Source organism: Solanum dulcamara, chromosome 9, assembly GCF_947179165.1.
Source record: "Solanum dulcamara chromosome 9, daSolDulc1.2, whole genome shotgun sequence".
Classification (NCBI taxonomy): Eukaryota; Viridiplantae; Streptophyta; class Magnoliopsida; order Solanales; family Solanaceae; genus Solanum; species Solanum dulcamara.
The window spans coordinates 17,028,449-17,056,108 of NC_077245.1; the positions used below are offsets into that span (position 1 = coordinate 17,028,449).

Here is a 27,660-nt window from a genome sequence, read left to right on the forward strand (position 1 = left end):
ATTTTGGTTAGAAGTGTTCTTTTCCCTATTTTAAACGGAAACCGGTGAGGGTTGTATGTAACTGGAACAAGCTTTTTTTCATCCCCGCTCTCGTCCTTCCATGCTGTCATCGCACTGCTTGTCATCGAGGACCAGCTTCTTTCTCCTCATCTCAACTCCATCATAGCAGCAAAGAAGCTAAGTTCAATCAGCAATCAACGCACGTTCTAAGTCGATTGAGGTGAGATTTCTTCAATATTGTCTTGTATTCATCCAATTATAGAGTTCATAAGCAGTAATCTCACACACCCAACTCCTAAAGTGAGAACCAGATTATTAGACTTTTATCATAATTTGGCGAAACATATATTGCAAGTGTCTTGTGATGGGTGTGTTCAATATGCACGTTAGGTGTTCGATGAAATTCCGACTATGGATTGGGCCACTTTGACGGGCTTCATGTAGGTGTTAGATGAAAGATTGAACACATTGTTAGGTGGAGATTAGATATCTCTACTGGACTGGCGTGCAGCAGTAGCCATGTGATCATGTATAAGTGAAGTGAAGGAACCCATTTTCTATGCTGTTAAGTAGGATCGATATTCTAATTTAGGGGTTGATGAGAAGGTGCGCAGTTCATTACTCTATTTAGTCGGAGGAGAAGTAAGCGGTAAATAGAGAGTGCTTTTCAATCTCTATGGATCTGGATGTAAAGAGGACACTTTCTTTTTAGTTGCCAACTTGCCATTAGGGAGGAGGAATTGGGTATCGAAGAGGTAGAAATTTTGAGCAGACGCAAGAGGATGAAAAATTGATTTAATAACATTCTTCCTAGGATTTAGTCCCGAGTCCGTAGGCAACTATAATTTTGTGTCATCTTTCGAATTTATATAGTTTTCAAGATACAGGAATTCTTCCTTAGAATGGTCAGCCTAGTTTCGAATTGTTAGATTCAGTTAAAGACAATGGGAGTATTAGGCACGAAAGTTTCTTCAATTAAAAGGTAGACGACAAGCATAACGACATTTGCATTTAGGACAGGAACACTGTTTGCAGATTTTATCACTTTCTTTACATATCCCCAACTGTTCACTCTTGTTGTAGATCAAATCTTTTCTGCTGGTTGTATAAGTAGAAATGATCTATTCTATCTTGGATAAATGACGCAGTTGCTTACATGAGTTTGAATGGTAAATCAATGAGGGAACAGCGATTCCATTTCTTTTGCTGCTTTCAGAGTTTTAGGATGAAACTCTATACTATGAATAGTTGATACCATGTCTTCTAGTGATTTGTAGAATTGTGAATGGGTTCTCAAATTTTCCTCACTTGGGGGAAAGAAAGAAAAATGGGTTACAGAACGGAATTCTGTGAGAATATTCTCCATTCTTCTGAAAAATGGAATCCTAAATTGTATTAGCTCTCCCACTGCTAAAGCATACCTCATTTTATCTATTTTCTTATTTTTTCTGTTTAATGAGGACTTTGGTTCTGAGTTATGACCTACTATGGATCCTTATCTCTCCAATCAGCTTGTATACTTATAATATTTGTCAATTTAACTCATCCTTCGAAGACTTCTGTATCCAGGTGGACTGATTCTTGGTCACCTCCGGTATCACGTTAATATTTTTGACCCTTTAAAGTTCTGAAACTTGGAGATATTGGATGCTTATGTTTGATATTTGAAGCTTATGGATGACCATACTGAACAACCTCTTCCACCCGGGGTTCTTTCTACGTCATATTCTTCACCACTTGTGCCAACTTTGAATCCTGCTGGACATTTTCCCCAGTCCTTTCAGAAAACTGCTAATTTTTGTTACCATGCTGGCAATGGCGATGGAACTCTTTTCCCTGTGGTCACTTCTGTTCAACCTTTCATTGAATCTTTTCATACCTCTGAACACGTGCCTTCTGAGGCTATACTCAATACTTTACCGTCCAATTTGGAATCTATTAATGGATTGAAGTTACAGCCACAAAGTGCTAATGATCTTGAGAGTGCTGCTCAGAATGCTGTTTTTCATGAACAGGTCTGTTTTACCCTTTCGATAGGTGCTTTATTTATTTCTTCATTTATTGATCTAAATTATTTGTTTTCCTGCACAGGAAATTTCTGCACAAAAAGTAATACAAAGTCAAAGGTTTGTTTTATTTGGCTTTTATATTTAACTTTATTCAAGCTGAAACTATACAAGAGGAAGGAATGTTTTACGATAATTTCACTTCTCAAATCCAGAGAAGCAAGGAATGCAAGTGGACCTAAGGATAATTCAGATATTTTCTCCGGTCGTCATGACCCAAATGCTTTAAAGGTGTTTTGAGTCTCTTGGACTCTTTGTTACCTTTCTTGTGATGTCTCTCATGGTAGCACATTTTCTAGTTGGCCTTACTATACTGTCTGCTAACTGCAATTTACAGGAGCATTTACTCCAAATGACAGCAGAGCATCGTATGCAAATGTCCTTAAAGCGTGGAAAGTCAACACAGCCTGAACAAGGTAGGTATCTTACTGCAATTTATATGGAACAGTTGATATCCTTTTAATGATGTCACAAATCAAAACATGCAATAAATGTATTCAAAACCTTTTCTTTTCTACTTTTAATATTTTCCCAGGCCATGAAACAACTAAAAATGTACATGTTACCAATGGTTATTGGCAGAAGGAATGCCCTTTGAATTTTTCTAGTAGTGCATTGAAAAAATCCCTATCTTTTCCCTCACAAACATAGATTGTATATGCTTACTTCTGGCCTATGAAAGCACAGAAAGTCAACAAGATGAATGTGTTAATGCCTTTTAGCTTTGTCTGGATGATCCTCATTCTTTTGACCTTTTTTAATGTGCTAATTTTGGCTGATTTTTGTTGGGGAAGAGCTCATAATAGCAAGAGAGGTCCCTTCAAGTTCAACACTATCTGTAACTAACCTTTAAGCTCAACACTATCTGTAACTACTCTTCAACCTTAAGGTATATTATGACTTTTTGATCTGGAAGGATGAGTTAACTTTATCTCTTGCTCCTTGACCTCTCAACCAACTAGTTCTGTTGAATATTATATCAAACCCATTAATTGAATACTAAGTATTAGCGTCAGTATGTTATAAGTATCAAGACTTTAGTAGAATTCTTTTTTCACATTGGACAAATATCGTGTGTATTTGTGTTTGACGCCTATTAAACCGTGTCTCTTGATAAACTGATGGTTGTGATGGACATGCTTCTGTTTGATGGACATATAGTTGACTTAGGAACAAGTACACATCCTAGATCATAATGTGTGACTTGTCACAATGGGAGTTTCTTGCAAATTGGTGGGAGAAAAAATCTAAATCCTACTAGACTGTAAACTTGGTCTTTGTATGTGTACACGTTCAACGGTCAAGGGTGTGACCTAGTGGTCAATGAAGTGGGTGAAGAACTATGAGGTCTCAGATCAAGTCCCAGTGGAGGCAAAAAAACACTAGGTGTTCTTCTCATATATTCAAGTCTTGGTGGACAAAGTTACCCTATACTTATGCTGGTGGGGAGTAGCAGCCTAGTAGGTATCCTGTGCTATAGTAGAGGTGTGCGAGAGTTGGTCTTGACACCATCATCATAAAAAATGAAGTTTGAATTGTTGTTTCGATAGTAAGTGCGTGCCCACTCCTCCCAAAAACTTTCATCAGGAAAGCATGGATTAGGCGATAATCTATAACACTTAAATATCATTGGATGAGGGTCAAAGTTATAATATCATTTCAGTTTTAATTTTTTTTTGTCATATCATTAAATTAAGGACATTTCTAAAAGCTGAAATTGTTGATTGGACTGCTTTACCTTCTAATTTCGCCTCTTATTTGCGAATCTAATGATCTGTTAGGGTTATTTTTTTGGATAGTACATGACTTTTAGAACAAGGTCCAATCAGGTTTACTGTTTATATGATGAACATTGAAAAGAAACTTTACATTCTGTATAACATATTGGAACAATGATCATAACATAGTTCATGGGATATTAGCTTACAGCGAGCAAGCTAATCTAGACTAAAGTAAAATCTGGTTGTTATTTGGAGAAAATGTAATTCCACAACAATTTAACTCATTGGAGGAGGTTTTGAAACTTTTTCTCTAATCATGTCAATGATGTCTGTTATCATGATCAGTTGATTTGCTTTTAATAGTTCTATTTGAGTTCTTGCAACTCAGAGCTAGGGCTCTCTTTAGGATTTAAGTAATAGATTAATACTCTGCTTTATCTTATAAAATGAAGTTATAGATTGGTGCTGTTATCATGGTGATTTACCAGATGTTGTATGAAACAGATCTTATTTCTTGTTCGGCAGAATTTGGGACTTGTGAACTTCATAGTTGACCCTGCTATGTTTATATATGGTGAAATTATATTGCTGTTGAATTGACTCTGAAAAGAGGTTCAAAGGTAGATATAGATATTTCTCACTCCATCTCTTCCCTAAATTGAACAAATAAAGAGTAGGCCTAAAATCTGAATAACCTGGAATCTAGATCTAAGTAAGTAAAGATTAATGTGTCACCAAAATTGACAGGGCTTTTAATTCTGGCATGGCTTTGTAAAACACTTCTCTTTCATTGGAGCTGTTCGTACATGAGTGATAGCAAAAATTCAAACTACTGTTTTTTTGTTCTTTATACAGTTCTTAGTATAGAGACTCTTTTATCAATAATAGTTCTCATTCTGCGCATCAAAAAGACATCAAAGGGCCAATTAATTCTGGAATTTTTGCTCAAATATCACCCATTTTGAGGACGAATTTCATGTACAGGAGAGACAGGTTGCTTCTTTCCATCTTCACAAAATATTATGTTATAGAACCATATTATGAAATTTGAGTAGAGGTGTTAAACAATTCTAGATGGATAATCCTCTTCAGTTATCCTATCATGAGTTAGTTTAATCTGGCTTCAAATTTTCATGTTATTACAACAGGATGAGAAATGGTTAAATTTCTCCTTTGCCAGGTAATGTGGAAATTGGAAATGGATATGGAGTGCCAGGTGGAGGTGCTTATTACAGTGCCTCAAATACCGATGTGTCGATCTCCAGTAAGACTGGCTTCCTGTTCTATGGGCAATGTGTTTATCATCTTGTTCAAAATTCTATATTAGATTCTTTGAGTTATTTGTTTTTTGCTTTTTCATGTTCAGAGACAAGTACAATCACTGGTCATAGAACAAATCAACATGGTACAGACCCTAATGGGGGTTCTGAACATAATTGTGTTGGTAAAGAATTGCCTGAATACCTCAAGCAGAAGTTGAAGGCTCGAGGTATTCTGAAAGATGATTCAAAAATAGAGAACCAAGGCATATCAATCAATGTAAGCTAGTTATGCATTACATACTGTCTTCCTAATCCCTGTTTAAATTTTCACATATTTCAGATGGTGCTGGCTTACTAGAATCTTGAATTTGACTTCCTTTGTCTTCTGACTTTTGTGATAAACCAAAATTTCTTTCTTTTTTCATTGGTTCTCACTTCTTATGAGATACTTGTTGTCGATTATTAGTAACCTCTTTTTTCAAGAACTCATTTCTCATTATCCTATTGCTCTCCTCATACTTTTAGTCTCTTGAAAATGAAGTGTTCCTAACAATTCTCTTCTGAAATAAATCTGAACATTTCAGAGCTCAAAGGCACAATTATCAAAGACATCCGATGCCACCTTGCCTGTGGGATGGGTGAGTTATGGCTTAATATACTTGTTTTAAGCTTTCCTTTTGAAGGTCTTGATTGATTGCTTTTTTGTGCCAGACAGCTATACCTGAATAGAATTACGGAATATTAGCTTATGTTCTGTTAAAGCTTCAATATAATATCTCTCTTATTTATTTACTTATTGATATTTTGGCAATTAGAGCATTTGTACTCTTTAGTTCTTTCAATTTCTTGTCTGGTCCTTGAAAGCAGTGTTTTGGACGGCGAAAGGCGACAAAAGGCTACAAGGGTCAGACCAGTGAGGTGCTCGCCCTTTTGAATTGAGGCACCAATTAATACCAAAAACTTAAAATATTTAATTGCATATATAAATCACCAAAATCTCAATAGCAATAACATATTTGCGAATATTTCAATTCAAAAACTAATAGTAGATACCAAAAGAAAATTGGATCAGACGCTATTGAAATTGCTATTTATGGACAAATAAATACTGTATTAATTAGTATAAAATTAAATTGAGTTGGGCAGAAATTAAAATAGGACTAGATTTTTTTTTAAAAAAATCGGCAGATTGCAGTATGCAGAAATAAAAAACAGAGGAGTTAATAACAGAGTAACACTGCTAACTGCACAGTAACCTGCCAGAAAGAAGAAGAGAAGAACAGAAGTCGAAAAAGAAGAAGCAAAAAAAGCTGACTGTGGCTGAAGAGAGGCTGTGAAGCAGAGGAGAAAGAAGAAGAAAGAAGAAGACGAGAGAAGAAGACATACCTGAAGGCTGAAGCTGAGGAGAAGTCCTGTGCTGAAGAGAAAATTGGAGAAGAGAGTTGCGAGTCATGTCTGGTTTTAAAAACCCTAATACTGCCTTTTAATTATCAAGTCATGTCTTTTTTAAAAAATAAAATAAAAAGGCAACAATGGTGTCACCTTGCCTCGCCGCGTCCCCACTCGCCATTTCTCGCCTTTGCGAGGTCGCCACGCCTCACCAGTAATAGGCGTGAAGCCTTCGCCTCGCCACACCTTGCCTCTCGCCAAAGGCGCAAAGGCAATCTCCTTTGAGAACACTGCTTGAATGCTTTGACAGCTGAAAGTGTATCGCTTGCGACTTATATTTAACTAATCTCCCTCCCGACACACTTTCCACAATTGCCTTTGTTATGAGCTCCATTTTTATTTCTTGAAAACACTAATTCTTCCCCCATTCTGTAACTCCCACCGTGAAGATGACCCTTTTATTGGGGTCATTCAATACCCTCACATTCCAATATAGGATCCTAACATCCATAGATACTTTTTTTTCTTTCCCCAAACTCTCCCACCCTCCATCAACTCACTCTTCTCCCTCTACTTCTAAATCTTTCATACACCACAATTCTATCTCTTTTTTGTTGGGTTTTCGTCACTCTCCTTACCACCCCTCCCAATTGTTCTACTCACTTTCTCAACCTCATTAGCATCTTTTCAATGTCATTCAAGAGGCAGGGTTCTGGAAAGATGTAATCATATCTAGACATGGAAGGTTTAATCAATAGTGCACAGAGACCTCTACTCTCCCTAATGGAGGGGAACTTTGTGGAAGGGTATTAGGAAGCTGTGGGACACCTTGATCAGCATGCTCACTTTGAAGTGGGTAATGGTTTACTACTAAAATTTTGGACAAACAAATGGCTTGGCAATACCACTCTTCCGATTTGTTCAGAATAGCTCATGATCCCAACTTGGATTTGACACTCAGAAGAAACATGCATGATTGGGAAGTGAATGATTTGCTAGATATTTTTGCAAGACTCCAAAATTGTCACATAAATCCCAGGTCGCTGACAAGCTTAAATGGTGATACCACAGAGAAGGAATCTATACAGTTAAGGAAGGTTACCATCAATTATGCTCCAGAAACCCCATGATCCTGGAAGCTCATTTGGAGGACCTAAGGTTGTATGTTTTACTTGGACAACTCTATAGGAGGCATGTCTTACTTAAGATAACCTAAAGAAAAGGAAAATCCAACTTCCAAACAGATGCCATATGTGCAAAAAGGAGGATGAAACCACCAGTCAGCTCCTTCTTCACTATGAGGTGGCCTCAGAAATATGAAAAATGTTTTTTGTCTCTTTGGTCTTAAATGGACCGCACCCCTCTCAGTTAAGGATGCGTAAGAGAGTTGGAGCCTATGAAAAGTTGACAAAGCCATTAAGAAAATCTGAATCATGATCCCTTCTTGCATTTTTTAGTGTATCTGGTTAGAAAAGAATAAGAGATGTTTAGAAAGCAGTGAAAATTACATATTAGGGTAGAAGATTAGAAGGGTTAGAGGGTGTTGTGCTTAGGCTTGTTAGTGATTGTTGTAGTAATAGTCATACGCTAGTTTCTTTCTTGTAGACTTTACACTGTTGTTGTATTTACTGTGATGCTTTCTTCATGGTTTTCTTCTTTTATTACTTCGTTTTGATGCACTTGAGCCGAGGGTCTTTCGGAAACAACCTCTCTACATCTATGAGGTAGTGGTAAGGTCTCCATATACTCTACCCTCCCTAGACCCCACTTAGTGGGATTTCACTGAGTATGTTATTGATGATTTGACGTCAATTTTTTTAGGTATTTTGAAGCAAGGTGTTTGGTCAATTTGTTTAGTTAGTTCAGTCTGTATCCTGTTGTTTATGCACAACAATTTCAGGACTTTATTAGCTCACTAGTTCAGGCTTAGATAGTTTGTACAGTCAGCTAGAGATTTTTTTCATCTCCAATGCCAAATCTTGTAATTCTTGCATCTTCTTGATGCCTTTTATCAATACCACTTACTTCATCAAAATAATGTGGCAAGACAAAGACTCTATAGGAGGGAGACAAAGAATTATAGGAAACAGATGGATTAAGGGTGGTTGTTGCAAGATCTGACTCCTTTTCTGTAAACAATAGACATCTATCTCATTAAGAAACGTAGATAACTCACTAGAAGAAGAAGATTTAGCTGCGGCAGACTGCATGATGGCTTCTTATGCTTCATCTATTCTATTTCTTCTGAGTAAGTTATCAAATCAGACCTATCCAAACGCCCAACAGTCTCCCCCTAAATTCTTTCTCCAAGTTTACTTTCAACAATGGAACTAGGAAAAACCATCTCTTCTTTCTTATTATTCTCCCCTTAAAGAGGTGATGGTGTAATGCTGAAATAGGGCTCATAACTTGAAGGGTAACATCCATGCTGACAGAATCTCCTAGGAGGGTGATAACATATGTACCCTTTCTGTGTTGGAGAATACCCAATAAAACATTTAAGAGCTCTAGGATCTAGTTTCCCAAAGTTTAGTATGAACAAAGCAAACACCCAAATACCTTTGGAGGAACAGTAAAGTCATTCTTAGACTTTAAAGCTTCCAAGGGACTCTGAAAATTGAGGATTTCAAGTGGCATTTGTATTGATGAGGTAGGCGGCTACTAGAATGGCATCGCCCAGTAAGGCTTTGGCAGATTCATGGTAAACAAAAGGGATCTTGCTACTTCTAACGAATGCCTATTTTTTCTTTCTGTGGCCTCATTTTGTGCACTAGTATAAAGACAACTAGTTTGATGGATTATCTCAAAAGATTCCAAGTAAGCTTCAAAGTCTTATCCATGTATTCTGTGCCATTATCAGTTCGAAAGATCTTATCTTAGTATCACACTGAGTACAAATCATCTTATGAAATGATTGAAAATAGGAAAAAACTTCAGTTTTGGCATTTAACAGATTACCCATGTCGTTCAGTGCAACAATCAATAAAGGTAACAAATTATCGATTATCAGACAAAGAAAGTGTTTGAGTAGGACCCCATACATTGGAATGAATAATCAAAAAAGAAATTGTACTACTATTATAAACCATGAAGATTTCAAGAAGAAGAAAAAACTTTGTAACTTTTTTATATTTCTTGATTAATATACAAACCATGAGAATGATACTTATACAATGAGTCCTAAGACTAAAAGGAAAGACAATATCATATAATCAATTACATTCAATACAATATCATTCTACTCCTATAATTAAGATATCAATATCAATCAACACAACTACAATTTGATTATCGTAGTAATCAACTCATGTGTTTGGTATGTTCTAATTTTCCATAAATTGTGTACTTCACTTCAAAGAAGCACACACTTTACTTCTCTCTTTTCACTTCAATTATTGTGAGAAATATATGAGAAAAATATTATTGAATTGTGTCTCTACATTATTACACAATCCTTTACCAAGTAGGATACTATTTACCTATTTCTATTCCTATTATAAGTAGGATTGTATATACCTATTCCTATTCTAAAGCTCCCCCTCAAGCTAGTACATATAAGTCATATGTCCCTAGCTTGTTACAAATGTAATTAATACGAGGACTAATGAGGGGCTTGGTGAGATATCTGCAAGTTGATCACTCGACTTCACAAAATTGACAGTCAATCTCAATGTGTTTAGTTTTCTTATGAAATACTGTATTTGATGCATAATGTCAGTCAATCTCAATGTGCTTGGTCTTCTCATAAAATACTGGATTTACGACATAACGTCAATAAAACACAGAGTGATGAATTACTTAATTGCAGTGTTGAACTTCCCAAATCAAGTTTGAGAAGACTATTTCAGACCATAGAGTGACTTACACAATCGACATACAAGGCTACCAGACTCCCCTTGAGCAACAAAATTAGGTGGTTGCTCCATATAGACTTCTTTTTAGAGATCACTGTGGAGAAAAACATTCTTAATGTCCAACAAATTAAAAGGCCAATGGAGAATGACAACTATAGATAGAAAAAGGCGGACATATGCTATTTTAGCCATGAGAGAGAATATTACTCTAATCCAGCCCAAATATCTGAGTATGCCTTCTTCTTTTTTTGGTGAAAGTAAATCTAAACAGAAAGAAAACACTATAGAAAAACTCAAATCTCTCGGAAACAATGCAATGGACGCTGGAAAGTGCTTGAAATCTGGTATAAAATATATGAAACGTCTCGAAATCAAGAGATGAGTAGATCTTAAAACAAGAAAGTCACCGTAAACTGGCCGAAACATGCTCATGCCCTAGATTATTAGATTTGATGGTTGAAAGTGGTCACAATCTAAGAAATAAAATTATATGGGTAGGGTCAGAATGATGGCATGACCCTACTGAGAAAGAGAATGATATAGGTAGAGTCGGAATGATGGCACGACCCTATTAGAAATAAAAATTATATGGGTAGGGTCGGAATGATGGCATGACCCTACACAAATAAAAAAGTAGTCACCGGAAAGATGGCACGGTGTTACGCAAATCGGATGTGAAAAAGTAGTCACCAGAAAGATGGTACAGTGCTACACAAATCGAATATGAAAAAGTAGTCAGCGGAAAGATGGCATGGTGCTAGACAAGTAAGATATGAAAAAGTAGTCACCGGAATGATGCACGGTGCTACACAAATTACATAGGAGAAAGTAATCCGGAAAAATGCACTGTACTATGCAAATTAAATATGAAAAAAAATAGTCACTGGAAAGATGCACAAAATCTCTTGAAAGAGAAAAAACATTCATGTTTTCTCTCCCTGATTTGCAGATCTCTGTTCTCGAAACACAGTAACTTGTAAATAGTCACTGGAAAAATACACGGTGACCCCAACTTTTGCGAACATAATCATTGGCCAGATGGGCGGCATATATGGGTAATAGCCTCCTGCTAGCAGCGGAAGCTTTTTTGATTCTCTACCAAGATCTTGAGGTTCTGATACCATGTGAGAAATATATGAGAAAAATATTATTGAATTGTGTCTCTACATTATTACGCAAAGACATTATTCATAGACACTATAATACAATCCTTTACCAAGTAGGATACTATTTACTATTTTTATTTCTATTAATATTCCTATTTCTATTCATCCTCTAAGTAGGATTGTATATACCCATTCCTATTCTAACAATTACCATAGATGTTGTTGCTCTTTTGTGCTTTTGCTTTTAAAAACAGTGATGTTTATGGTGTTGATATTTGCCTGTAATTTGAGAATGCAGATCGAAGCCAAGGACCCTACAAGTGGTGCTTTATATTATTATAATGGAAGTACTGGGAAAAGTCAGTGGGAAAGACCTATTGAGGCTCCTGCACAAGTTTCTGGGGTGTGTTCGGGACTTCCTGAATATTGGCAGGAGGTTCTTGATGAATCAACTGGTATGCTATGTATCATAACTTTGCGAGCTGTTTACTTGCTTCATGTTATTTGTGGATGGAGAAGATTAGAGATTAGAACACTCGGAAAAGAAATTGAGTTTAGATAGATATTTTTGAACATTCATTTATTTTCTCCTGTGTTGGCTGATCCTTTTCAATGTGAATCCTGATGCTGTTATTTCTCAAAAGATTTTGGCTTCCCCTTTTTTTTGGATAATTGCTTTTGTCAGGCTCGTTCCATTCTTTAGCTGCACAATTTTTAAAAAATGTCCTTTTCGATAAGATAAAAAGTAAGAAGGAGAGACTACGTGACCATTCTCAAAAGAAGTAAAATAGGGGAGACTATGGTAATGTTTCATTGTTGATAAATATAGGACCTTTAAATGTAAAAAGGAAAAAAATAACAATAAAGAAAGACAAAGGGTGATTCAGGCTTACAAATAAATGCTAGGGGAATTTTGTGAACTACCTTTATTTTATACATTGGAAAGTTTTTAACGCACAATGGTTGTGAGAAAGTTGATAATATCAAAGGGTTTGAAGAATGGGAATCATTTATTGCTACTAAAAAATGAGGCACTTGTTGCTGGCAAGTATGCAACTCAAGTGAAGAACTATACGAGAATAGTCTGGGCCCAAGCCAGGAACAACAATCATTAACTTCTCCCGACTGATCAGACCCAAGCGAATATCCAAGTGGCCATTCATTTGTAGGTTACGACAAATGAAATTGTTAGTTACTCAATAGAAGTGTCATATTGGTACAGAACGATATTTGTAAGTTCGAAGCTCTTTGGCATGAATGGAAGGATTTGGAGATATAGCTGAATGATTCTAGACCAATCACAACCCTCTTTTTTTTTTGGTAAGTAAAAACCAAAAGGTCCTGAAGTGCTTTAATTGTAAATCTAGGGACTAAAGTTGTGATAAACCTTAAACTCATGAATGTGAAGTGTAATGTTGCTCAGAGCATGAGACACAGATAAAAAACACAAATTGATAAGTTGGTTCTACCTTTGGTGACCTACTGCCGTCATCTTGATATTCTTCTTTCCTTTTTCCCTTTTTTTAAAAAAAAATTCCCCCCATCATTGCTGTAATTATATCCTGATATATTAAGGTAAAAGCTGTGTTTTATGATTAAAAATAGCGGAAGGTGCAGTAATGCTTGGAATGAACACATGCTGATTTTCCAAACCCCTAAATCCGTAGGTCCTGTTACATTTCTCCTTTATCATAGTGGGGCTTTTCCATTTACTACCACTGGGATCTCTGTGCATCATATGTTACATGCCTCTTTTTCATTCTCCTTTTAAATTGGTGAGGAGTGTAACTAGTAGTACATTGTGTTCCTTTGCTGCTAGACTAATGAACAAAGAGGATCTTATCTAAGATATTAGACTTAGCTGGTCACAGTGTTAGGATTATTAGAGAAGGATTGAGTCACAGGACGAGAAAATCAAAATCAACTTCCTTTGATTTTCCCTTGCCTTTGTTCGAATTCTTAGATCAACCTAGTTTGTATATAAATTCAGCTCGTCAAAGGGAAGCTGAAACCTGAGCGTTCAATGGAAGAGAGAACTCTTATCTCTTGTTTTTGGTTGAAAATCTGCGTACGTCTTATTCCTCAAATCCTCCTTTAAATAGGAGTCTTACTACAGCAAGAGGAAGCCTAATCCTTCTGAAACTAGGAAACATAAATCCTATTCTAGACTAATAAGAAAACTGCTAACAATAAAATTAAATTCTTCCTATTCTAGAATAATAAGAAAACTACTAACAATATAATTAAATTCTTAATTTATTTGGCTTTCTGTCGCTCATATTTCTTGCCCACAAATGCTTCTACAACACACAGTTTTGATTGTCATCGGTATTTAATCATCAAAGCAATCCAAGTGCAAATTTTGTTGTTTGAGCTCTTCACATTTTATATCATAATGACCCTATGTTTTCTATTATTCAAACTGTTTGCAGGTCAAAAATATTACTATAACTCACAGACTAATGTATCACAATGGGAACATCCTTCTAAACCACAGCAGGTTGCCATTCAGCACTGTGATAGAGCAGTCACCAACAATGCAACTAATGTAACTCGGGTTGACCAAGCTTCCACATTCCAGAGATGCATTGAATGTGGTGGATGGGGTGTGGGCCTTGTACAATCATGGGGTTACTGCAAACATTGCACTCGGTATGTTGTCATTGCATATATTTCTCTTTTTGACATTTTTGTGTTTATTTGTCTCGTCTTTGTTTTCGTATAATGCTACTGCATATGAGTCCTTTTGCTTGAGTAAGATCCAATGGAACTTAAACTTATAGCGCAACTTTTAGGGCTTTCTTGTTTTTGCCCCTTATTTACTTGTTAATTTACTTCACTGTCCATATGTGCAATCCAACATCAGCCACATCCAGTTGATTTAGAAGGGTTCTTTGAGTTTAGTGTTTTCGGTTTGATGTAACAATTTGATTATCCAATCAAAACCTTAAGGGAATGGTGGAGTGGAACCAGACATTACTTAAGCAATGACGGACAAGTGTATTTTCAAGCACCCTTCTATATGTGTAACTCAGTTCTCAAGTTTACACATGGATTGAAGACTTCTATTTTTGTCTTTTTATTTTTTTTAAATATAGAGTTGACCCGATGTAAAGAGAGATCAAACTCATCAGGCTAAAGAATGGGCCTTGAGTTGAGAGAGAAGAGATGACTTAATATGATAAGGACTGGAGCAAAGGTAATGGTTCGAGGGGTTGAGTTGCTAGAAAAGCATAGAGCAACACAGTTGGCAGAGAGAAGACGGTTTTGCAAATGGTCTTACCAAAGTTTGGTTATGATACCATGTGAAATAGTCTGAGCAATTTTTCAAGGCAGTAAATCAATGGGTGGAGTGGCCCAACATGTTTTAAATCCTTTTAAGAACTCTTGCAGACCAAAAGAACAAACCTATTTTCTTAAAGGTTCTTTTCAACTTTAGCAAACGAAATATTCAGCTGTTAGGTGTTATGTCTCAGAACAACAACAACATACCCAGTGAAATCCCACTAAGTAGGATCTGTGGAGGGTAGAGTGTACACAGACCTTACCACTACTTCATGGAGATAGAAAGACTGTTTCTGAAAGACCCCCGGCTCAAGTGTATCAATCTCAAGTAGAGGAAGAAGAAAACAATGAAGAAAGCATAGTCATTAATAAGAAAAGCAGTGCCAAGTCTACAAGAAAGGAATACTGACAAACATCAAAATAGTGTGATAATTGAAAACACAATAAACTACATATGATAAGAACTACAAGGGTACGACTAGTACTATGACTACTATCTCTCTACCCTAATACGCGATCTCCACTCCTTCCTATCTAGAGCCATGTCCGAGTAATATGAAGTTGCACTATGTCATGTCTAATCACCTCTCCTCAGTACTTCTTCGACCTCCCTCTACCCCTTTGTTTGCTCTCTACAACCGGCCTCTCACATTTCCTCACTGGGGCGTCATCGCACCTGCTCTGCACATGTCCAAATCATCTCAATCTCGCTTCCCTCATCTTGTCCGCCACAGAAGCCATTTCCACTTTCTCCCGGATAACCTCATTTCTAATCTTGTCACTCCTAATATGCCCACATATCCATCTCAACATCCGCATCTCCGCAACATGCATCTTTTGCACGTGTGAGTTCTTGACTGGCCAGCACTTCACCCCATACAACAAAGACGATTTAACCATCACTCTATAGAACTTTCCTTTAAGTTTAGGTGGTACCTTCTTAGTACACAAGACTCTCGAGGCAAGCCTCAATTAACCATGCAGCCCCATTGCGATGTGTGACATCATCTTTAATGCCCCCACTACTTTGAATTACGGACCCAAGATACTTAAAACTCTCTCTCTTGGGAATAATCTGTGTGACAAGCCTTATTTCCACATCTGCTTCATGCGACACAACAACATTTGTACTCTAAATATTCCGTTTTGGTCCTGCTCAACCTGGACCCTTTGACTCCAAAGTCTGTCTCCAAACCTCCAACCTAGTATTAACTTCGTCCTGTGTCTCATCAATCACAACTATGTCTTCTGCAAATAGCATACACCATGGATCATTTATTCCTTCACAATTCAATAGTAGAAGATCTTTGAAACATGTCTTTCTTGATTTTGACAAAGTTGGATCATGTCATTCAGTATAAAAGATGCATATGAAAGCTGGAGTTCATGGAAAGCTGGTAAAGCCATCAAGAAAATCTGAATTATGGTGCCTGCCAGTGTAAGCAAAAGCAAAAAGCGCAAAAAGCACAAAAAAGCTCTAAGGTCCGTTGGGGTTTTAAGCGCAAATAAAGCGTGAGCTTTAATGAGAAAAGGCCCCGGGGGAGAAAAAAATTCAAATGTAAATGTTTAGTCCCAGACTAATAATTATAAGCATGAATGACAAATATATGAACAAAGAAAGTGAAAAAATTGCAATAAAGCGAAATATCAATTGTTTAGTGTCACCTTTGGCAAGGAAAAGTATGTCTTAGAACCTTGATGATGACACTGAAACGCACCTTTGGCGAGGCAAAACTCAACATGATTTTGAAGGTATGTCTGGGCTACATGTCAACTGGATGAAAAGCTTCATGTATCTAGTAAATGAAGTACCAAACATAGAAATTTTGAAGTCAATACTTGGAGGTGAAGTGGGTGTCCTCCCAACCACATACTTGGGTATATGCCTTTGGGGGCAAAATCCAAGTCTACTGAAATCTGGAATGGGATGATTGAGAAGTGTGAGAAGAGGCTAGTAAGGTGGAAGTCACAGTACCTTTCACTAGGGGGAAGACTGTCTCTGATTAAAGCACAAAATCTGTGCTTGATGCACTTCCAACATATATGATGTCATTATTTCCTGTCTCTCCAGGAATCATCAATAAGTTGGATAGCATCCGGAGAAATTTTTTGTGGCAAGGGAACAAGGAAAGGAAAGGGTATCACTTAGTCAAATGGAAAACTGTGATCACTGAAAAAAGAGTTGAGGGTCTGGGGATCTAGAACCTGAAGAACCAGAGAAAAGCATTAAGGATGAAGTGACTTTGGAAGTCCTCAAATGATAATCAGAATCTGTGGGGCTCAGTCATAAAGGCAAAATATGAAGAGAGTGATAGTTGGATGACAAAGGAGGTTACCACCCCTTATGGTGTTAGCCTATGGAAATCCATTAGAGTACTTTGGAATGAATTCAAACCAAACACCAAGATCAAAGTGGTAGATGGCATAAGAACTAGATTCTGGAAGGATGATTGGCATGCAAAAGGAAATCTGGAGACCCTCTTCCCTGACATCCACAGTTTAGTTCTTCAGCACAGCAACAAAGTACTATAGCTGACTTATGGACTCCTCAAGGATGGAATTTTGTATTTAGAAGACACCTCAATGACTGGGAAATTCCAAGAGTAACAGAATTTTTTAGAAGCATTGATCAGTGTAGTGGTCTGGAAAAAGGACAGGACAGATTGCAGTGGTTGGGAAACAGTAAAGGGATGTTTAAAGTAGGTGCAGCATACAGGAAGCTGAACCATCAAAATCTGCAGTTACTCAAATGGCCCTGGAGACATATGGAAAGCCAAGATCCCCTACAAGGTGGCTTGCTTTGTGTGGTTACTGGCTTAAGAAGCAGTGTTGACACAGGAGAATTTAATGAAGAGGGGACTTACACTTACCTCTAGATGTTTTTTCTGTGGGAAAACTGCAGAAACAGTTAAATATTTGTTCATCCAATGCGAAGTCATTGGCCAGCTGTGGAATCTGTTCCTGAGACTTAAAAACATCTTCTGGTCCCTGCCTAGGAGAATTTCAGAGGCTCTATATAGCTGGGAAGAATCAGGGTCACAAGCACAAGTAATTGGAGAATTGTCCCTGCCACTATATGGTGGACAATATGGAAAGAGAGGAACCTTAGAGTTTTTGAGAATAGGGAGAGCAGTATGCAACAAGTCAAACTGAATTGCATTTTGAATCTGTGTTTTTGGTGTAATCAGATGTACTCTAATGATACTGTCTCTATAATTGATGTCTTAGACTCATTATAGGGATAGCTCAGTTTTATTAGAGTTTCCTTATGTAAATATGGTTTTCAGTACAACCTATGTACTATTTTATAGAAATAGAAACAATTACCATTTTCAAAAATAAAATATTTTGAAAGGCTGAGAGGAATTTAGTGGTAACATAACTTTCAAGGTAGGGGATGAGAGTAATCTTAGTTTCTGGGGCCACAGGTGGTGCGGGAATCACTTTGAGAGCCACATATCCAAACATTCATAGTATTTTGTGCCAAAAAGAGATGACAATCCAACAATTCGGGAGATACAAGAAGGAAATGTGTTTTGGGATCTTAAGCTAGGAGAAATTTCATGATTGGGAGATGGATGAATCGCAAAACTTGCTTGAGATGCCTACAAACAAACTCTTAGAAATTCAGGATTCTTGGAGGTAGGAGACTGGAGTTAGGCAATGGTGGTTGTTTTTCAGTAAAGTCTAATTATGCCTAGATTCTCACAGGAGATGAGATGGTTTTCCGGTATGATGCAGTTTGGATTTTCTTCATATGGCTGGCAACTAGAAGAGCAACTAGAAGAGCAATTTCTTCATCTATGTTGGTGCTTTATGTTTCAAAAATCAGAAGAGGATGTGGATCACCTTCTACTACATTGTCAGGTTACTTCAAGGTTACGGTGGGTGATTCTAAGATGGTTTGAATTCCTGTGGATTATGCTGGGGACGTTAACATGAATTTTGTTTAGTTGGGCTTTTAGAAGATGGAAGGGAAGGCTCAAAGCAGGGGACATTGCTCCATTAGCTCTTATGTGAGTAGTGTGGTGAGAAGGAAATAGAAGAACTTTTGAAGGAGTTGAACTTGATTTTGTATATTTGATGAATAGCCTTTTATCCCTTTTTAATTTTATGTGTACCCATGAGATTCCCATTTGTACGGATGAATGGGTGTCCATTTTAGAGAACCATTTGTTTTTGTAAGCTCTCTTTTTTGGTATACTACTTGTATACGTGAGTTGTTTCCTTTTATTAAAATGAAATTATTCCTTGATAAAAAAAACAAGTTCCATATGTGGCAATTCAATCCTCCCCATCCTCCTAACACACCAAATCCGACTCCAACCCCCATAGCTCCCACCTCTACCATCCCCACACTCCTACCCCCTACCTCCACATCCATTGTATTTCCCTAGATTTTATCTGAATGCTTTTGAAATAAATATTTTTTTTGCTTACTTACCAAACACTAGAATTGAGTAAGAAAGTCGCTAATTTTTGAAGAATTCCTAGAATTAGACCACATTTGAGGGGTCCATTTTGTAGATCTTAAATAAATAAAATAAAGTATTCCTTGGCTAATAGCTAAGCATTTGAAGTAGTGGTTTGCTCAAATTCAATGATCATAATTATCTAGGATGCATCATTCGTCTGAACGTTGATATCGTTCTGAATGCAGAGTTCTCAAGCTTCCTCAAAGCCAGTATGTGTCAGCAAATGTGGAGAGACAACAACAAACTTCTGGGGATGCAGGTGTCACAGAAGACTCTGACAAGAAGTTTCAGAGGCAGAGGTATTCTGTCTATTCACAGATCAAGTCTATATAATTTTAAACAGCTTTGCTGGTACACTTTGGTGTTGTTTAAAGAGAACCCATGCAATTCTTGGTTCTGTTTACTGTTATTAAGCCTCTCCTTATCCCTTTTTCTTTCCAACTTGTTTGTTTGAGAGGAACTGATAGGAACTAAGCCAAAGGATATTAAAGTTAAGCATCACATCCTCATTCTGCACAGTTGGTGTCTCACTAGTTTCTGACATAGTCTTCCTGATATGTGTGCATCCCACTTTGAATTCAGTCCTTGATGTTGTATTAGTCCTTTTTGGCTATGATAATGATGCTTTATTTTTGTCATATGGAATCCATGTATGTTAACTTTGCACTTTAGTAGTGATGCATCATCATGCCAGTTGTTGAATGAACTAAATTCTTTATACTTCTAAACATTATAAAAACATTTAGTTGTGATGCATCATCATGCCAGTTGGTGAATGGACTAAATTCTTTATACTTCTAAACATTAAATTAATAAATGTTTTTATCTCTACATTTTTCTTTATTACTTCCTCTGCCCCAATTTATATGACTCACTTTCCGTTTTTGTCCCCCAAAAAATGACACATTTCTACATTTATTAATAATTTAACTTTAAAATGCCCATTTTACCCTTAATGAAATGATTTCCAGTCACACAAACATCTATGACTTATTTTAGACCACAAGTTTCAAAAGTCTTCCTTTTTTTCTTAATTTCCGTGCCAATTCAAACTAAGTCATATAAATTGGGACGGAGGGAGTACTATTTTGGAACTTATATTGGTGAAATACAGTAGATATAGATGACAGTGGAAGTAATTTTTCTTGAAAAAGTTTCTGCAAAGTAGCTGTGTCTCTTGTTAATCATACTGAATTCTCATACTTGTTTTATTACCACTATGGGTAAGCAGTTTGTCAGGTAAATGATGAATAATATAGATGATGTCACCAAGGGAGCAAAAAGGTGGAGCTCAGAGGGAGGAGTTTTTAAAACAAAGTATTAATAATTAACTACCATTAAGACTAGCTTAAGGGGAAACTGTTCACTGCACTAATGAAACTAATTGAGAATTCTGTTTAACCAAGTTCATGCATATAGATCAAGGAGGCAAAATGAAAGGAGAATCGTTTTAATTTTCAAAAGTCAATTATCTGATTATTCGACTGCAGGTCTAATTTCAAACCACCAATGAGTAAAAGCAACAAAAAAGACAAACGGAAACGCACAAATGATGAGGATGACGAATTGGATCCCATGGATCCAAGCTCTTATTCAGATGCTCCTAGGGGTGGTTGGTGCGTATTCCAAAGCTGTTTCCCTATACTGCTTGTTTCCACTTACATGGTTGTGCATTTTGCAGATTTTAGAAGTTCTGAAGTCATTAACTGATGGTTTCTTTTATTGCTGACTCTGTAGGGTTGTAGGTCTCAAAGGAGTGCAACCACGGGCAGCAGATACCACTGCAACGGTATGTTGACTGCTTTACAAGTTAATCATTAAGGCTTAGCTTGTCTTAACTTCTATATATTATGTTCATTTTTAAGAGAAACATTTTTATTTCATCACAAGAGATGGTGATACACCCTTTTAATACATCAAAACTTCTAGATGCTCTCAAAAAGAATGTAATCCTGACTTCCACAGAGGAAGTAAAAGGGAAAAAGAAAGACCTACAAGGTTGTAGCCTGCAAACAGAAGAATCCCATTACGATACCATATGTACTGGGATACTTCTATCACAACTAATTCTACCATAATTGATCCATTAGTCATGCGCCCATGTTTCCGTTCACCATGACAAGAGATAGGTCTTGCACATTGTAAGGAAAAAAGCATAAAGAACGCTTAATTCAGCTAGTGCTTTAAGCGCAAATCCCAATTAAAACATAGATTTAGTAGAGACAGGAGAAAATGAAGAATAGTTTCAGATATGTGTTGGAAGAAAAATAATTTACTTATTAAAGAACTCAAAAACTACAATAAATTAAATATATGACTTTTAACAATCATATCAATTGAGTTGGAAAATCATTTCAAATTTATGTTTCGGATTTTAAAAGATGCAGTTTAAGCTTCCCATCATATTTAGTGATTAGTTCTTTCATGATGAATTTTTAATTTTTGTTTCTACTCAATAACTTAATTATAGCGCACTTTGTCCATAAAAATATATTACTTCGCCAACAGTAGTTATTGTTTAGTGTCGCTTTCTTCAATTCAGACGGCTGTTGAGACACATGCTGTAATGGTTTGGTCACATTAAAGGCTGCCTACACGGCTGCTCTTAGCTTCATGGCTTAAATACTCCCCAAGCAACCTATAAAAACACTACCTACCTCATGCCGTTATCATCAATAAAATGACCATATCGACAAAAATGAGACTAAGTGCATTTTGATACTTGTAAAATAGTGCATTCCCATACTTAATAATTGTTACAGAGAAAAACGACTAGTATATGGGGACACAAGGTATGCTCCCTCTACCGCTGGTCATCCTTTCTTCCTCCTTTGACCCCTATGCGCTATACATTTGCATTAAAATAGTATTATATGTTTGCATGTTCAAGTCGCTTAGCGCATTCTCTCCTGGTGATGGAGGTGGTGGTGGGGAGAGAGAACGAGACAAAAAAGGAAGAGAAGATGGTGGTGGAGGTGATGGGATGAAGGAGGAAAAAAGGGTGATTGGTGGTAGAGGGAGTGGTAGTGGCAGGGAGAGAGAAAGGAGCAACCAAAAAAAAAATTAAAAACTCAAAATTAGGGAGAAGGGTCAAATTTGCCCCCGAACTATGTAAAAGGTTCAAAATTGCCCTCCGTTATAAAAAAACTAATCTTTAATTGCGGGACACGTGACATCACCGTTGCTTAGCTTCTGCAATTTGAAAATAATGGCAAATTTAACCCAATTTATTAATGGAGAGGGCAAGTTTGGCCCCAACTACTAACGAAGGATAAACCTGTTCCATTTCACACCATTCAGGGGTAAATTTTAACTTTTTGTCCTTGTATATATTTAAAAATTTAAAGGAAATGATCGTAGCATTCTTGGCTTTAGCAAATGGAGGTCAATTTAGAAATAAATATATTTAGAACTAACTAATCTCAAATGAGAAGATTCTTTTTACTTTTTTGTATACATTAATAGTATAAATGATGTTTAGTACAATTTATTTGGATCCAACAAGGTTGTTCTATTTTCTTGTAATCATATGTAACTTGTTATGAAAAATTACTTGTTGGAGAAGATCAATTTAGTATGTTGGTATAAAAAATCAATACGTTATCAGTACATAGAGTTTAGACTAGTTTTTACAGTTCATTAGTTGATCAAGATTCAAAACTTTTCCCAAATTATTTTACTTCTCTCCTCTACGGCTCTACCTGAAAGCTAAGTTGCATGGACTCTTCACTTTTGATGCCGCACCCGTGTCGGATTCTCCAAAAATACACTACATTTGGAGAATCCAACACGCACTTGTTGACATTTTTGAAGAGTCCCAGCAATATAGCCTGAAAGCAAATAATGTTTGATTGTTCTAGTTATGAGATTTCCTACAATTTGAGATCGCAACTATTTGATGGTTTTTCAATAAAGAACTTGAGAAAATAACAGAGAGACTTTGAGAGAAAAATACTGTAATGAAGCCAAAGAGAATTATTTTATTATGCTTTCTTGGACTCTACATTTCTAAGAACAAAAACAGTAAAAAGATAATGGTAAACTAGCCTAGAATATTTCTGCAAAATATCTTTATAAACTAATTACTAATAAATGGAAAAAACTAACTAACCAACTATTAACTTGAATTTATTCAAAAACTAAGCAGTAAAATAAAATTACTGCAGTTCAAAAGCATAACTCTAACAGTCCTCCTTGCTTGAAGAACTACACATTCTAGACTTGGCTGGAATTGACCTCATGAACAAATCTGTCAATTCACCTTTTGTCTTGCAAGGCTTGTTTGCATCTTCTGTTGGATTAAATGAGAAGCTTTTATCTCTCATTTCAACTTGTAAAATCTCTTGCTTAGTGGAATCAAAGATTCGATAATATTTGTCCCCAAATAATTATTTAAATCCTATTTTCATTAACTGACCAACACTCAACAAACTTTTATCAATATCAGGCACATAAAGAACATCTTCAATTATTTTTATACCTGAACTTGAATGGATTGCAACACACCCTTTTTCTTTTGTAGGAATATAGTCACCATTTTCAATTCTGACTTTCTTATTTTTCATAGACACAAACTCTTTAAAAAGATTTATGTCATATGGTTTGTACAACCACTATCAATCATCCAAAAATAAGATTTTTTTGGTTGAAAAGTAGGTTGCCATAAATAAGTGGTCTTCTTCTTCTTCAGTGGTGACTTGGGCAACTATTTCATCTTTTTGAAATTTGCTTTTGCAAATTACAGCTTATGACCAAGTTGTTTGCAGATCTTGCACTGTGCATATGGTCTCTTCCAACACTTATATGGAGTATGTCCATTTTTGCCATAGTGACGACAAGGAGGGTGATTTTTCAAGAATTTACCCTTGCTTTGAGTTTTGTGGCTGGCCGCTAATGCTTCTTCAATCACCATCTTACCTCATAAGACTCCTTTGTTCCTGTGCCTACAAAGAATTGAACAATTCTGTCAAGGTAATTTTGGATAGATCTTGTGTGTTTTTCAAAGTAGTTATACATGCTTCATATCTTTCGGGCACTGTTACAAGAATTTTTTCAACAATTCTTGAATCTTTAAATTCAGTGCCTAGCAGTCTTTCCTTGTTAACAATACCAAGCAATCTGTCAAAGTATTCCTTGACTGTTTCTGACTCTTTCATTCTCTGTAATTTGAATTCCCTCATTAAATTTAATACCTTCATTCCTCGTATTCTTTCATCTCTAGCATATTCTTTCTTCAGATAGTCCCAAACCTCTTTTGGTGATGCGAGATTCATGATTCTCGTGAAAATAGTTGTTGAAACAGCAACAAAGTTGTTTTTGCCTTGGACTTGATGATTTTCTTTTCTTTGTGACTCTTGATTTGGGCCACGGTGGGATTATTAGGCAGCGGATTAACTTTATAATCCTCTTCCACGACTTCCCAAAGATCAAGAGCCTCCAAGTAGGCTTCCATTCTCACAGCCCATAGTTGATAGTTCTCACCATCAAAAATAAAAGGAGTCATTCATGAAAAGCTATTTTCGGAATTCATTTTTTCACTCATAGGTCCCTCAAGAAAAAAGCTCTAGATACCAATTGTTGGTTTTTCAATAAAGAACTTAAGAAAATAATAGAGAAAGACTTTGAGAGAAAAATACTGCAATGAGGCCAAAGAGAATTATTTTATTTTGCTTTCTTGGACTCTACATTTATAAGAACAAAAACAGTAAAAAGATAATGGTAAACTAGCCTAGAATATCTCTGCAAAATATCTTAATAAACTAATTACTAATATATAGAAAAAACTAGCTAACCAACTATCAACTTGGATTTATTCAAAAACTAAGCAGTAAAATAAAGTTACTATAGTTCAAAAGCATAACTCTTAACACTATTCCAAAAGTTGGTACGGATAGATCAAGTAAAGAATTGTAAGAGAATAAAAAAAACATGATTAAGTTAGGGAAAGTTTTATTCACGGGTGGCATAAAGGAGTTCACACGTTCAATTTAAATTGATGTACTTCGGCATGTATTCATCCCCTTCATAGGTTATTCATATATAGTGATTCTTAATTACCTTCAGTTAGATTTAAATGGCCTGTTTGTAGAACAGTAAAAGATCCTGGGCAAAGGAGAATAAAAGGTCGAATTTACCCTTAAGACTCTTTGAATGGTCTAAATTTTGCCCTTTAGCTGCTGCTTCTAGCCCATAAAGGAAAAAACAAACCGCTTTGGTTACAACAGGGGTAGGAACAAGACACTTTTTTAATGGAGGGAAAATTGCTTCATTTCGCATTGTCTAGGGGCATTTTGACCCTTTACCCTAGAAAGGAAAAAGTCATCGCAGCCTTTGTTTTGAAATTATTTCAAGTGATACTTATAGAGACTTGCATTTGAAACTTATAAATTTGAATCCTCTGTTAAAGTCAAACTTTTCCACTCAAACTAACTCTTAATAATTCAAATCATGTGATCTTGTCAATAATGTGATGGTTAAAGGATTGAGCCATACGAGTAAGAACCTTTAGTTCCCAGGCTTGAACAGTGACACCACTCGGTGCAAGTCCATTTGCTCCAACCTTAGTGGGTGGGTCTACCTGCACCTTTGCTTGTGATTATTTCAGGTAGTCTGACAGATTAGTCGAGGTATGCACAAGTTGCCTCCAAAACTAACGTCATTGAGAAACCTTCTTCAAACGCTACTAATAGACGTCATACAACATTCTGTTCAAGCATTCCACCTTTAAAGTCCCTACTGGTTAAAGTTGGTCAAGTGTTTTGGTGATAGGAGTAGATGCTTTACTGAACTCATTCTACTGCTTTCTTGCTCTTCAAATAATAGGTAGGTTTCTTTCATTCCAAGTTGAATTTGGTTTGCCGTATTTCTTGTTACATTAGCTGGGAGCAGGAGCTTCTCTGAAGCAATCATGTATCATATTTTTGCCTTTTCTTTAAGCATTTGGAATGCTTGACATACATGAGCAACAACATACCCAGTGAAATCCCACAAGTGGGGTCTGGGGAGGGTAGAGTGTACGCAGACCTTACCACTATCTCATGGAGATAGAGAGGCTGTTTCTGAAAGACCCTCGGCACTTGAGCATGTCTGTCTAATTTTACGCACATATTGGGCCAGACAGGTTTTATATAATACTAAGGCTTCAAAACTTTTGATGAGGGATCATATTTTGCTTTGTAATTTCTTTTAGGTGTTTCGTCAGCACTTAATCGATCAAAGAAAAAGGAATGCAGAAAAAAGATACTCGTAATAGAATCTCTGTTTTGTCTGTCCTATTTTGCAACTTCTTGAGAACTTCCTCCATGTGTGTCCATAAGAAGTGTTGGATAAGGATACAACTTTGATGTATGGGGGAGCATGCTATCAGTTGTCAATTAATAACATTTCATTGTTGAAGTATTTATATCTTTGAGTGCCAGTGGTTAAAATCAAAATCAGGTGGAGAATTCTGTTCAAAAGTAAAGCTGACTCATTGACATTGCTATTTGCGCTAATCTTGATTTGGTTTTATCTTTGTTGCCATGGTATGGAAAACAGTCTTGGCTCTCTTTATAAGGTTTCATCCTTCTGTTGCAGACATCAATGCAATGGCTTCCTCATATCCAATTTCCTGCTTTATAAATATGCTTTTATTCCTTGTATGCCTCAACTTATAATGATATCTTACCTGTTCTTCAAATTTCAGGGTCCTCTCTTTCAGCAGCGCCCTTACCCATCTCCTGGAGCAGTCTTGCGTAAAAATGCTGAAATTGCTTCTCAAAGGAAAAATACTAAATCTAATCTTACCCCTATATCCAAGAGAGGTGATGGTAGTGATGGACTGGGTGACGCTGATTGAAGAATTTAAGCCATTGTGTTATATTTATTCGCTTAAAGTAAGTTCCCCCCACCCCACACCACCCATCCCCAGACAAGTCTTGACATTGTCAGCTTGAATGCGGTTGCTGTATATTTTTAACTGTCAAATCATTTTCTCATTTCAGGGAGGATTCACAGAAAGGGAACTTTTCCCAGTTGAAGTTGCTTCACCACAAGGAGCTAGTCATACTCACATTCTAATCGTAGAGGCTGCAAGAACAGGCATGAATGAATATTCTTCTCGAAGTTCCTGACATACTGCTGAAAGAATTTCATCCAAAAATGCAATAGGCATGTAGAACATAAAATTTGCAGTTAAAATGCTAGTGTCTAAATTCCTCCTCCTCCTTCAGAAAAAGACTTCCAAACTTCATAAACAGGGACTGCTGTAGGAGCATAGGCCAGCCGCTGTATAGAAAGCTATTTATTGTAATCATATATGTGTTTGGCATACGGTTTTTTTTTTTCTTCTTTTTTTTTTGAGAAAGAGGTCATGAAAAGGAAAAAAAAATGAATTCTCTACAGTAGTCACCACTCTTGCAGGATTAGGAAGCTAGAACACTTGGATCCTACTGAGTGTTCACTTCTCTTATCTAATTCGTTTCACTATATTATTCTAAAAAGGAAATTTTCATTTATCATTTA

The 27,660-nt window shown here is 36.5% G+C and overlaps 1 protein-coding gene across 3 annotated transcripts; it reads left to right on the forward strand.

Annotated features, from left to right (window-relative positions):
- Positions 1-9: 9 nt before the first annotated feature.
- Positions 10-27,660, forward strand: LOC129903226 (uncharacterized). Of its 3 annotated transcripts, none has more exons than XR_008770221.1 (15): positions 10-220; positions 1,570-2,015; positions 2,092-2,126; positions 2,222-2,297; positions 2,404-2,482; positions 4,968-5,051; positions 5,154-5,326; positions 5,634-5,687; positions 11,697-11,853; positions 13,831-14,050; positions 19,344-19,457; positions 20,649-20,774; positions 20,896-20,947; positions 23,925-24,129; positions 26,843-26,943. XR_008770221.1 is itself a non-coding variant. In XM_055978732.1 (15 exons), the coding sequence occupies exons 2-14, from the start codon at positions 1,674-1,676 to the stop codon at positions 26,993-26,995; spliced, it is 1,665 nt and encodes a 554-aa protein (XP_055834707.1). In that variant the 5' UTR covers positions 10-220; positions 1,556-1,673; the 3' UTR covers positions 26,996-27,032; positions 27,141-27,660. The 3 variants fall into 3 exon arrangements, 2 of the variants coding, with proteins under 2 accessions (XP_055834707.1, XP_055834706.1); XM_055978732.1 differs by lacking the exon at positions 23,925-24,129 and adding an exon at positions 27,141-27,660 and having other exon boundaries at positions 1,556-2,015; positions 26,843-27,032; XM_055978731.1 differs by lacking the exon at positions 23,925-24,129 and adding an exon at positions 27,141-27,660 and having other exon boundaries at positions 26,843-27,032.